This window comes from Manacus candei, unplaced genomic scaffold (genome assembly GCF_025592945.1).
Source record: "Manacus candei isolate 608988 ecotype Guabito, Panama unplaced genomic scaffold, ASM2559294v1 h1tg000040l, whole genome shotgun sequence".
NCBI classification, from domain to species: domain Eukaryota; kingdom Metazoa; phylum Chordata; class Aves; order Passeriformes; family Pipridae; genus Manacus; species Manacus candei.
In genome coordinates this window covers 1763942-1776766 of record NW_026138088.1, presented here as the reverse complement: position 1 = coordinate 1776766, position 12825 = coordinate 1763942, and the positions used below count along the sequence as shown (strand labels likewise).

The 12825-nt window shown below is 56.9% G+C and overlaps 1 protein-coding gene across 4 annotated transcripts in view; it reads right to left on the bottom strand.

Annotated features, from left to right (window-relative positions):
* The window catches only part of FBXL20 (F-box and leucine rich repeat protein 20), a 33823-nt gene extending 21232 nt beyond the window's left edge, over window positions 1–12591 (bottom strand). Inside the window, exon 1 of one of the 4 annotated variants that reach the window (XM_051794655.1) lies at window positions 12556–12591. In XM_051794655.1, the coding sequence (XP_051650615.1) occupies window positions 12556–12576 (21 nt within the window). In that variant the 5' untranslated portion in view covers window positions 12577–12591. The other 3 variants (XM_051794654.1, XM_051794657.1, XM_051794653.1) reach the window with 3 other exon arrangements.
* Between the last annotated feature and the right edge of the window lie 234 nt (window positions 12592–12825).

The following is a 12825-nucleotide window of genomic DNA, read 5'->3' as shown; positions in this document are numbered from 1 at the left end:
TCCTTCCAACCCAAGGCAGCCTGGGATTCCATAAACCAAGCAGGTTTATGAGGATGTACAGCAGGGACCAGAAGGCAGAGCTGTCCCAGCCTCTCCCCCAGCACAAGGTGTGCCGGTCCCTGTGCTGTAACAACCCTCCCTCTGCCCTCCAGAACATGAAAAGTTTGGTTCTGCTCCCACAGCAGCCCCGACGTGCTCCCCGTGGGGCTAATTCCCACCTTTCCCTGCTCCCAGGGAGGACAAGGAGCTGCTGCTCAGGCCTGGCTGTGTCAGCCCTTCATTACAGGGCAGGGCCAGCCCAAGTGGGTCAGTGGTGACACCGCCCAGCCCAGGTGACATCGGGTGACTCCTGTCCCTGCACAGGAACCGCCCCCAGCTGTGTCCCAGCTGCCATTCCAGGGGGATGGGAAACGGGAACAGCCCCTGCTGCCAGGGCTGAGGGAGGCACCTTGGCACAGAGCACTGTGCCATCCCTGCACCCCTCACTGGGCCTGGCACTGCCACGGGCCAGGCCCTGAAAGGCAGGGGATTATGGAGGCTTGGCTCTCTCCTGCAGGTCTGGCTCAGGGAACCATGGAATGGCTTGGAAAGGCTTTAAAGATAATCCAGTCCCACCCCCTGCCATGGGCAGGGACACCTTCCACCAGCCCAGGTTGCTCCAACCTGGCCTTGGACACTTCCAGGGATCCAGGGGCAGCCACAGCTTCTCTGGGCAACCTGTGCCAGGGCCTCCCCACCCTCACAGGGAGGAATTTCTGCCCAATATCCCACCCACCCCTGCCCTCTGGCATCCTAAAACCATTGTCCTGGTCCTGTCAGTGCAGCTCCTGCTGGGGCTGCAGCAGCCCTGGAGCCAAAGCCCACCCAGGGACAGGGGGACACGGGCTCTGAACTCCAGCACTTCCCTCCCAGAGCAGCAAATTCAAAGCTCGGTGGAGAAAAAGGGATGAAGCTTATCCAGAGCTTCAGGGAATTAGTGGCTGCAAGGTTAGAGCAGGCACTGGGGTTGGTTGTGGTGCTGAGACATAAAATGACCCACCTGGATGTTCATTCGAAGGGAAAACAACACGGATTTGGCACCTTGAGAGCCCAACACACACTGGCACAGCCCAGGGAGACACAGAGAGGGAAAGGGAGACAGTGACACCCATTTTCAGGACAAAACCCACCCAACCACCCGGCAGAGACACCCACAGAGGTGGGCAGGGGGGAAGGAAAGCCACAGGCCTTCCCCAAACACATTCTCTATCCATTCCTCTAGATTATTAAAGTGCCAAACAAACAATGCAGAATTTAAAACCACGACCCATGGGATATCAGCAAATATTCTCATTTTAAAACACCCCAACTTGAGTGTAACAGTGCATGACAAACTTCTTACAGACCCAAAAGAACAAGGTAACCACGTGCTGAGAATGAAGCTGGAGCTGCTCTGAGGCCTAAAGCTCCCTGTCCTCGTGGGGCCCTTCCAACTGGGGATATTCCAGGATTCCACTGTCCCTGATCCCCGAGGAAAATGCTGGGCAGACCCTCCTCAGGTGCACCCAACCACAGGAAATGAAGCAATTCAAAGCCAGCCAGAGAGAGGACAGGCTGCAATTACTAATTATTAGAGAGCAAATAACGCGCTCTCTGGAAACTGGTTTGAAGCTGGGAAAGGTGGGAATCAACTGCTGCCTGTAGAAATCAGGGATCACAGACACAGCTGGAATATTCCGGGGTTTACCTGCCACCCAGGCTGTGTCAGACACACTTTGGAGATGAACCTTCAGAGCTCTAAAAGCAATGGAACATCCGTGGGAATTCACTCCGAGTTTAAACCCCGAGGAGCTGGAGATGCACTGGGAGGTTTTTCCAGCTAAACAGCTGCTGGCTCCCAGCCAGAATTCCAGCATTCCTGGTAGAATTTATATCAATTTTATCTGTTACGGTCCACATGGAGATGAACAAGCCCAGTGCAGCCACTGAGACAAGGCAAGACAGAGCAAACCTCACTCACAGCACCAACAGTAAAAAAAGCTGAGCATAAGCCAGGGAACAACAGGAAAAATATGGAATTCACTCAGTATTTCCCTTGGAAAAGCTCTCAGTGAAGCTTTGAAACGACTTCTTACAAACACTGTCGATATGAACTGACATCTTGCCCCCAGTTCTGCTCATTTGGGGGAAAAAAAACCCAACCCACTGTTCCAGGGCTCAAACAACCGAGACAGGATTCCCTTCCCAGCACAGGATTTCGGGAAGCAGCAGCTGGAGCAGGCTGAGCTGCCTTCCTGGAGGCAAAGAAGACTCACACTGCAGAGATCAGTCACTGAAGTGCCAGTGAAATCCAAGGCTCTCCAGAGGAGAGTTGTTCACAGCCCCGAGCAGCTCAGACCCAGGGAATTTCCCTGGAGTTACACAGGGAATTTGTTTAAACCCCATCCAGTTCAATCTGAGTTAAGTCTCCGAGGAAATGGCTGGCTGGGAGCGAGGCAGTGCTGGGAGAGGTTCCATCCCTGGCTGTGGGGATGCTCTGCTGGGATAAGGAAGGGTGGGAATGCAGCCACTGCCCTCCTGCCCCGCTGCTCCCAACCCTGCCCGGGCAAAATCCTGACTAAGCAGGACAAACCCCGGCCAAAAAGGCTGATTACAGGCTTAATATCCCTAAAAATAGCTCCATGGGCCAATGGCTGGAGGGACACTGTCACATCCCTGCTCCCTGAGCTCTGCTGGGCTGGGAAAGCTGGAATTCCTGCTGGGAAGGGGGGGGAGGGATGAGCTGCCCCAGCCCAGCCTGCACAGGGGGCAAAGTTAAATAAAGAGCCTGTCTGGGGGGATTTTTTTGGAACCAGGAACGATTCCAATCCCAGCAAAGCCCCACAGAAATGCAGGCTGTGACGAAGCTCTTCCCGTTCCACACCCCTCGGACACGGTGGCACTGCCAGGGAGGGGAAACCCCTCGGGATGGGCAGATGGACAGATGGACACATGGACACAGTCCCAACGCTGCTCTCAGGGAGGAAAACTCCAGAGCCAGGACGTGCAGGTGAGACACCAAAAAACCCCATGATTCCACAAATCCCACTCCAGTGCAAGAACCACGTGGCCACACCCCATTTAACCCCAAACCCCCCTCCAGAACCCGCTGCCAGACCCCAAACGGGTGCTGTTTGTCCATCTGGTTCGTTCTCCTGCCCCAGGCAGCTCTCCCCAAACCAACCCCCCCAAAACCACCCTGGAAGCTCCCTGAGCTCCCTTCCAAGCCCAGTTCCAGCCCCCCCAGCCCCGAGTTACCCGCTGGGCTGCGGCTGGGGAGGACACACATCCGAGGAGCTGCCCCTGCACGGCCCTGCCAGGACCTGGAGCAGCCCGGGCACAGCTCAGGGAGGCAGCAGCTCCCAGATAATCAGCTTTGAGTGCCCAGGAGTTGTGGCTGGGGCTGAATGAACCACCCCCATCCCCAGGGACAGCTCAGGGCTGGGATCCCACCAGGACTGAGCACCCAAAAACCCCCCTCTGTGCTCCCAAAGCTGCTCCAGCTCCTGCTTTTCCAGCACCCATCCAAAAACCTCAGCAACCCCATAGGTCGTGTCTGATGGCCCAGCACAGGTATCTGATTTAAAATGATGCTGCTTCCTCAGCCTCTCGAGGTTTTAAATAGAGATGGTTGCCCATAAAAACCACATCCCCCAGCAAGAAAGAAAGAGTATAAATAAGACAAAGACTTCCTGACCTGCCAGGACACAGCCTACAACACCCACCACCACTATTTATTTTTACCTTTCTAGAAACTCCTTTCAGCAGGGCAGTGGTTTTACTACAAATACACTTGGAATGGATTAAAAAAAAAACCAGCAAACACAGAGACTGAGGCATGATTCAGTATTTTCAGGTTAAAGCCAAGACTTACCCAGCTCTCCAAGGCTCATCACGACCCAAATAAGCTGCTTTGACAAATTTCTTTTATTCTGCCCCTCCCCAGCACCTGCAGCTCTGTTGTTATTACTGGTAATATTATTATTACTGGTAATATTATTATTATTACTGGTAATAGTATTATGATTGGTAATAAGGTGTTTTTATTCACTACTGGGTTTTTATTCAGCTCTTATGTAAGAGGTGTTGGATTCACTGGGATGTTTATTTGGAGATGAAGCCCAGTGAGGGTGCCTTAATAATAAAAACCCACCTGAGCTAAGCTGTGAGGGGCACTGGGGGAGTTTGCCAGGCAGGAAAACTGATGGATTCCCCAGGGATTCCCCACCCCAGCCACACAAGGACTGGCCCCTCCTCACAGGCCCCAGCAGGGAGGATAAAACCCTCCCAGGGCTGACTTTCCCAATGGGGTGAGTCAAAGGAAGCTCCCAGCCAGGCAGCCCAGCGAAAACAGTAATTAGTGCTGTGCCCAGGCCCCAATTAATAATGGGGTCCAGGACAAGGGAGCTGTGCCCGTGGCTCTGAGTCCCCGCCCTGTTACACAAGTGGTGATCCCAGATGGGCACAGCCCAGCCCCTGGAGCCTGTCCCTGGGGACACTCAGGATCCCAAAACACCCCTGGCAGGGACTGCTCTGCCCAGCAGCTCCCAGGGGAACCACCCTGGCTCTCGTTCTGTGGTCACCCAGAACCTGCCAGGAGAACCCTCACCGGAGTCGTACGTGGGATCAGGGAATGGTTGGGGTTGGAGGGGACCTTAAAGATGATCCAGTTCCAACCTTCCAACCTAGGGACACCTTCCACTAGCCCAGGTTGCTCCAAGCCCCATCCAACCTGGCCTTGGACACTTGCAGGGATCCAGGGGCAGCCCCAGCTTCTCTGGGCAACCTGTGCCAGGGCCTGTGTCTGTGCCTGAATCCCAAGGCTTGGAAAGCTCAGGTTTTTGCCTCTTAATAAAGGGAACTTGCAGGAAAGATGGGGCAGGAGTATTTCCAAGAGCATGGAGAGGCAGGACAAGGAGTGGAGTCACACTGAAAGACAGGAGGTTTAGGTGGGATGTGAGGAAGTTCTTCCCTAGGAGGGTGGGGAGGCCCTGGCACAGGTTGCCCAGAGAAGCTGGGGCTGCCCCTGGATCCCTGGAAGTGTCCAAGGCCAGGTTGGATGGGGCTTGGAGCAACCTGGGCTAGTGGGAGGTGTCCCTGCCCATGGCAGGGGGTGGCACTGGGTGGGCTTTAAGGTCCCTTCCAACCCAACCCATCCCATGATCCCATGGAATCGCTGTTTCCCAGGGCCCACATTTCCCCCATTTCCCACCCCACACAGCACAGCAAGAACAGAATCCTACTTGGGGTAAAGATAACAATTAAAAAGCACAACACCAGCTCTGCCTCTGAGCTGAGGCCAAAAGCCATTTTCCTGCTGAACCCTCCCCCTGCCCCTGGGTCAAATCCCTCCTGCACAACCAACTGGACTTTTGCTCCCAAATCCCCCCAGGATCCCTCCCTGCTCTCCTGCAGGAGGGAGCAGAGCCACAGGAGCAGCAGTGGGGGGGTGTGAAACACAATTTGTGCTTTACATCTCTCACTGTCTCAACATTCAAACAACCATCCTGAACACAGCCAAGTGACAGTTCATTATCCATCTGCCCTGGTTCCAAAAGCACTACATGGAATTTGGGGATGGCACCGAAATGAAAGATAAATGGGGGTGTGGGGGGAGCAAACAAAAGTGTGGAAAATCCACCAGCCTGGACACCACTCCCCCCAAAAAAATCTGTGTTTTTAATAGTGTTTCTTGTTACTTATGAGCCACATCATTTGATAACAAAACTGTTTCAACTGTGCCACCTCAGGGGATTCCTGCACGACGCCAACAAGCTCCTCTTCCCATAAAAAAAGTGACATTCCAGGGAAAATGTAACACCAGTTTGTGCAAAGTCTTGCCTTGCTCTGTTTGTGCCCCTCTGTTTACACAACCTTCATTCCTTGGAACAGCAAAGCTCCAGCCAGGACAGCAGGAAGCAGGGAAGAACCCTGGGAAAGGGAACAGACTCAACCCCAAAAAGATCAGCTCTAAAGCCAAAAAAAAACCCCCAAAAATAAACCTGAAATACAGGGAGAGCATTTCAGGGGCAGATTCCAAAATGGGATTAGGGTCAGTGGGATTATTCAATTCAGCTTTCTGCACACAGACAGGATTAATTATTAGAAGGCAACTCGATTTTGGAGCATTTGACATTTCCCAATTTTCACTTCCAGCCGAGCTCGTTTCGTGGCTCTAAAACCAAAAAAGGCCTGGGAACCACAGAGGGCCAGAATTCCCTCCCACTGAGGATCCTGAATCCAGGAGAGAAGGGCTGTGGAACCCCCTGGATCGGTGCATTCCTGGGGCTGACCAGGCTCACCCAGACTCTGGGTCCTCAGACACATCCCTGGAGTTCACAGGGGTTTATTTTTAGGACAAACTGCCCCATAAACACACAGTTCAGAGCCAGGAGCAGCTCCTGCTAATTGGAGGGTCTGGAGGCTCCCAGAGGAAGCTGGAAAGGATGGAGCTTTTTGTGTGGTGGTGTTTTTAAGGATGTAGAGGAGACTACACATACAGCTCATAGTCTGGGGGGGGGGAGAAAAGGGATTGTAATGATTCCACCCTGGCTCAGGGGGACTCTGAGATCCTGCCTGGGGGGGCTTCAGGCCTGGAGCCTGCCCAGGACTTGTCCCAGGGTCACCCCAGCAGCAAACAGGTCACTATTCCACACAAATCTGTTCTATAAATCCACATAAAACTGCTCCTGACCACAGGCTGGATCACCCATTTCAGCTGCCCAGGTCAGAGACCCCCAACCCCCTCTACCCAGCCCTGCAAACCAGAGGGCTCTGAGGATTCCCTGCCCCAAAAGGTGGCATTTATTTGGGATTACGAGCCTGTGAGAGCAGGGAGTGAATGAAAACAAGCCTAAACAACTCCATCTCCCTCCTGATGCCATCCCAGGGCAGGGGAGCAGGGACAAGCTGGGTTAAAGAAGTGATGGATGGAAGTTCAGGCCTTTAGGAGCTCTCCAGGAGCACCAGGAGCCACTCCAAAGCTCCAGGAGGTGCCTCCCCCCCCTCCCTGCTCCAATCTGGCCGGACTTCACCGGGCAGGAAGCAGAGAAAACCCAAATATAAGCCAGGCTTGGGATGTGTCAGGGCATGTCCCACATTAAACCGACACCACAGAGAATTAGGAGTCGATCTGGGTAATGTTTTCCCTTTTTGTTTGCTTTGCTGCAGTAAGTGGTTATTTTCCCCGTGGTGGCCACACCTCCTGCAAAAGGGACTAATTCCAAATATGCTCCTGGAGCCGGGCATGGCTCACTCTCCCATTTACAGGAGAGAATTCCCACTCTTCCTGGAACCAGAAACCCACACTCGAGCCCGATTTCAGGAGCTCAGCCCATATTCCACACCATATTTTACTCCCAGGGTAGGAAATGGTTATTAAACCCCCATCCCGACTGGATTTGGGAATTACCCACCAACAATGGCTCAGGAATCTGTTTACGTGGCCTCACAAAAGACAATAAACCAAGTGAAAACCCAACCCCACCTCCCCCTCAACCACTCACTTGGTATTTAAAGGCTGAATCAGACACAATATATTAGTCACAGCCCCAGATCAGGCTATTTTTACCCCAAGATAAGACTCCAAAGGCCCTGTTTCCCTCTCCTCAGCCAGGGGAACTACCCTGGGTATCCACAGGGAATGAGGAGGGAGAGGACTCTTCCCCCAGCCCTGTGCTGCCTCCATGACCTCACAATATTCCACATTTCTCAACAGCAGCTTCCATTCTCCCCAATTTCTGCCCAGTTGTCCTCCTGTCCCATGAAATTCGAGCTCCCACAGGACTTTTCCCTTCCAAGTAAAACCTTTACAAGCTGTTTTTTAGGAATTTCCACCCATCCTGCCCCTCATGATAAATAAACCTATTTACAGGTGTGGACACACTCACAGTTCTGGAAGCTCTTCAGATCAGCAGAACCTCACTGGAAATCCGTGGATTTAAAGGAAAACAGCTCCAGACTCATCCTTCCCAGGTTATACAGGTGAGTGGGGCAGAGATAATCAAAGCCATGCCTTGGATTTGGAATCAGGGAATGCTTTGGGTGGGAAGGGACCTTAAAGCCCACCCAGTCCCTCCCCCTGCCATGGGCAGGGACACCTTCCACTAGCCCAGGTTGCTCCAAGCCCTGTCCAACCTGGCCTTGGGCACTTCCAGGGATCCAGGGGCAGCCACAGCTCCTCTGGGCAAAACACAGTGACCAAACCAGCCAAAAACCAGGATAATGTTTAAAGGGACTTCTTGCAGCCCCAGATAAGCCTTTTTACAACACACCAACTCTTCCTGTACAAATATAGCCCTTAAAAAAAATTAATTTAGGCCTCGATAACTCTCCGAGCATTTTGCTCATTTCCCAGCTCGTTTTTTACCACGAGAAGAAAACAACATTCCTGCAAAAAAAAAAACAACCAAAGCCCCACCCCACCCAAAACAAGGCAAACAAAGCTCTTCCCCACTCCTTTTCCCCAATGAATTGGGTTAATCATGTCCTGCTAAAACCCTGATGAAACCTCTCCCCAAACTGGAAGGAACTCCAGGACTGAGGAGGAAGGATAAGGAAGCAAAGCAGGTCGATGCTCCCCCCCACAAAAGTCTGTTACCAACCTGGTTTCACTCTTTGCTCTGCAACCAGCCACTCTGCAGGAGTGAACAATAAAAGCTCTCAGGGGTAAAAAAAAAAAAAAAAGAATAAATAAAAAAGTCTGTGCAGCCAAGAACAGCCCAGAACAGTAAAAACAATAACCCTGGACAACCCGGGTCTCACGTGCAGGCTCCTCTCCCGGAGTTCCCAGGGTTGTTCCAAAGCTTTCAGTTAGCGCTGGATGCTACAGAAATATTGTAACACTAAAAAAAAACCTGTAACACTTAAAAAAATCAAAAAAAAACCCAGCCCAAAGACAGACCCTGCTACGGGTTTGACAGAGGAAGAAAACAATTCCAGGTGCGGTATCACCACCCCACCCCCGGCACTTCCTGCACCTTTCTCAGCTCCAGGGCCGATCTCCCGCGGAATTCCACGCCAGACGCTCTCCGGATTCCCATAAACCAGCGTTTTCCCCGGCTCTCCATCCCGTCCCTCTCCACGGATGGGGGAACAGCCGCATCTTTACCGTTCCAGGCTCTTTTCCTGCCGCCTCTCAGTCCCTCCCCGCGGGCCGGGCAGTCCGGAGGAGCGGGCAGGAGGGAATTCCATCTCCGCGGCCTCTCCCCGGCGCTTGGGAAGCAAATCCTGGTGCTGCCCTTCCTCCGCTGTCCCCTCCTCCTCCCCCGGGAAGACAGCTGGGACAACAATGCGGGCTGGAATCGCCCTGGCTCCGCGCTCCGCTTTGTGCCGCGGCCTTTTCAATAGATCCCATTGTTCCCCCTCCGCTCCTTCCGTCCCCTCCATCCCCCCCCACCCCTCTCTCCCTCTAATCAAATTTTTCCCGGCTACTGCCCAAAAAAAAGCCGCGCTGGGGCCACCGACACCCCCCGCCTGCCCCCCCCCCCTTCTTCCCTTCCCTTCTCTTCCAAAGGCTGTGGTGTTTTCCAGGCGCAATTCCCACCTCTGCTGCTCCATCATCAACTTCGCTGCCAGCAACACGTTGGCAGCGGCTGTGCCCCCTCCCCGGGGGGACCCCCAAAATGGGGCGGGGGGGCGGAGAAGTTTTACACCAACACCCCCCCAAACGCGGGGAGGGACCAGGTCTGAGACCCCCCCCGAGCATCCTGAGACCCCCCCGGTCTGCAGGGCTGGGCCAGAACCCCCCCCCAGCCCCGTTCTTAGAGGGGCCCCCCGAGGGAGTTTAGATCAGAAAGGGGAACACAGAGACCCCCAAAACGGGGCGGGGGGAGGAGTTTCACACCAACACCCCCCCAAAACCAGGGGGGTCGCAGCCCTGAGCCACCCTTTGGGCACCCAAACACACCCCCAGACACGACCCCCCAACCCTATTCATACAGAGCCCCCCCACAGCCCCCCAGAAACGTCACCCCCCCGAAACGGGGATCAACACCCCCCAAACCTTATCCTCACAGCCCTGAGCCCTCACATACACCCAAAAACACCCCCAGAAAACGATCCCCCCTCCCCATTCAAACAGGCCCCCGAATAAACATCCCCCCTCTCCAAAAATGGGGCCGTTTCACACCAACACCCTCCGTGCCGGGGGGGTCACAGCCGTGAGCCCCCCCACACACTCAAACACGCCCCAAGAACACGACTCCCCCCCCTTCAAACAGGGCCCCCGACCCATTCGCAGAGCCCCTCCACAGCCCCCCAAAAACATCACCCCCCGAAATGGGGACCAAAAGCCCCCAAACCGGGGGGGGGTCACAGCCCTGAGTCCCCCTTGAGCACCCAAAAACACCCCCAGAAGAGGACCCCCCCTCCCCATTCAACCAGGCCCCTGAATAAAGACCTCCCCTCCCCAAAAATGGGGCCGTTTCACACCGACACCCCCTAAACCGGGGGGGTCACAGCCGTGAGCCCCCCACACACCCCCAAACACACCCCCAAACCACGACACCCCCCATTTAAACAGCCTCTCCCGGCCGATTCACAGAGCCCCTCCACAGCCCCCCAAAACCACCACTCCCCCGAAATGGGGACCAACAGCCCCCAAACCGGGGGGGTCACAGCCCTGAGCCCCCCCTGGGCACCCAAACACCCCCCCAGACACGACCCCCCCTCCCCATTAAACCATCCTCCCCGGCCCCCCCGGCCGTGCCCCCCCCCAGGGCCGCGCTGTCCGGGCCGGGGGTCCGGGGGGGTCTCGGGGCGCTCGGGGGGGTCTCACAAAGCCCCTCCCCGGTCCCCCCCCGCCCCCTCGGCCGGGCCGGGCCGGGGCTCCCCCCGCGGGGCCGGTCGGGCCTCACCTCAAAGCGGCTCTTGGTGACCCCGTTCATGTCCCTGCGCATGGCGGGGGGAAGGGGGGTCAGGAGGGGCCGGGGGGGGTCCCGGGGCGGTCCCGGGGGGGGTCCCGGGGGGGTCCCGGCGGTCCGGCCTGGGCCCGGCGCCGCCGCCGCGTCCGCTCGGGCCTCAACTTCGACCCAAAACAAAAACACGGCGCACCCGCCAGCAACGGGAACCACCATTGGCCGGCAGGGAGCGGGGAGGGAGCGGGAGCGGCGGGGGGGCGGCACGGGGCGGGAATGGGGGAATAGGGAATGGGAGTGGGAATGGCAGTGGGAATGGGAATGGGGGGAATAGGGAATGGGAGCGGCGGGGGGGCGGCACGGAGCGGGAATGGGAATGGGGGGAATGGGAATGGGGGAATAGGGAATGGGAGGGAATAGGGAATGGGAATGGGGGGAATAGGGAATGGGGGGGCAATGAGAGCGGGAATGGGAGTGGGAATAGGGAATGGGAGTGGGAATGGGAGTGGGAATGGGAGTGGGAATGGGGGGGCAATGAGAGCAGGAATGGGAGTGGGAATGGGGGAAAATAGGGAATGGGAATGGGGGGAAATAGGGAATGGGGGGGAATAGGGAATGGGAATGGGGGGGAATAGGGGGAAATGAATAGGGAATGGGAATGGGGGGAATAGGGAATGGGAATGGGGGGAATAGGGAATGGGAATGGGGGGGGCAATGAGAGCGGGAATGGGAGTGGGAATGGGAATGGGGGGGAATAGGGAATGGGAATGGGGGGGAATAGAGAATGGGAGCGGGAATAGGGAATGGAGGGGAATGGGGGAAATAGGGAATGGGAGCGGGAATAGGGGAATGGGAATTGGGAGGGAATGGGAAATGGGAGAGGGAATGGGGGGGAATAGGAACAGGAGTGGGGGTGAAAGAGGGGGAAATGGGAACGGGAATTGGAATGGGAAGGGACAGAGGGAGGAAAGGGGTAATGGGAGTGGGACAGAGAATGGGAATGGGGGGGACAGGAAGGAATGGGAATGACGGCTGAAAGAGGGAGGAATGGGAATGGGGGGTGAAAGAGGAGGGAATGGGAATAGGAATGGGAATGGGGGGGGAGAGGGAATAGGAATGGGGGGGAGAGGAACAAGGGAGGGGGACACACACACCCAGAGGTGCCCCGGGGGGAAGGAGGGTAAGGGGGAGAACCGGGGGGGCGGCAAAGCGGGGGGAAGGGGAGGGGGGACACACGGTGGGGAGAAGAGGGATTGGGGATGTCCTGGAGGGAAAGGGAAGGGGGAGGTGGAGGGAGGACACACACACCGGGGAGAGGAAGAGCAGGGTGGGGGGATCCGGAGCTGCCCCGGGGGGTCCGAGGGGACGATGGGGGCGAGGAAGGAGGCGAGGGGGTGCCCCAGGTTGAGGGGGAAAGGGGAGGGTGGACGGGGGTCCGGGTGCCCCGCGGGAGGAGAGGGGGGCCGAGGGGAAGGAGAGAGAGATCCGGGCGGGCGGGGGGGTCCGGGACAGCGGCTGCCCCGAGGTGGGCGAGGGGACGGGGACCGGGACTGGGAGAGGGAAAAGGGAGGTGGTTCGGGCCCGGGGCTGCTCCGGGGGAATAGGCCGGGGGCCGGGGCTGTCCCGGGGGGGTCAGAAGGGAGAGGGCTCAGGGGACACCCCGGGGCTCCCCCCCACCTACCCCGCAGGCCGCCGCCCCCATCGCGCCGCCGCCGGGGTCCTGCCGCCCCCTCCCCCGGCTGGGGAGGAGGAGGGCGGGCAGGGGCGCTGCCTCCCCCCTCCTTTTTCCCGGGGGGCTCCGGGACCCGCAGGATCGTCCCCCCGGTCCCGGGGGGGTTGCGGGGATCGGGGGGTCCCGGCTTGGGGGGGGGGGCGTCCCCCGCCCGTCCCTTCCGGGACCGCTGCGCTCCGCCAATCAGCGCCGCGCGCCGGCGTGACGTCACGATGATGT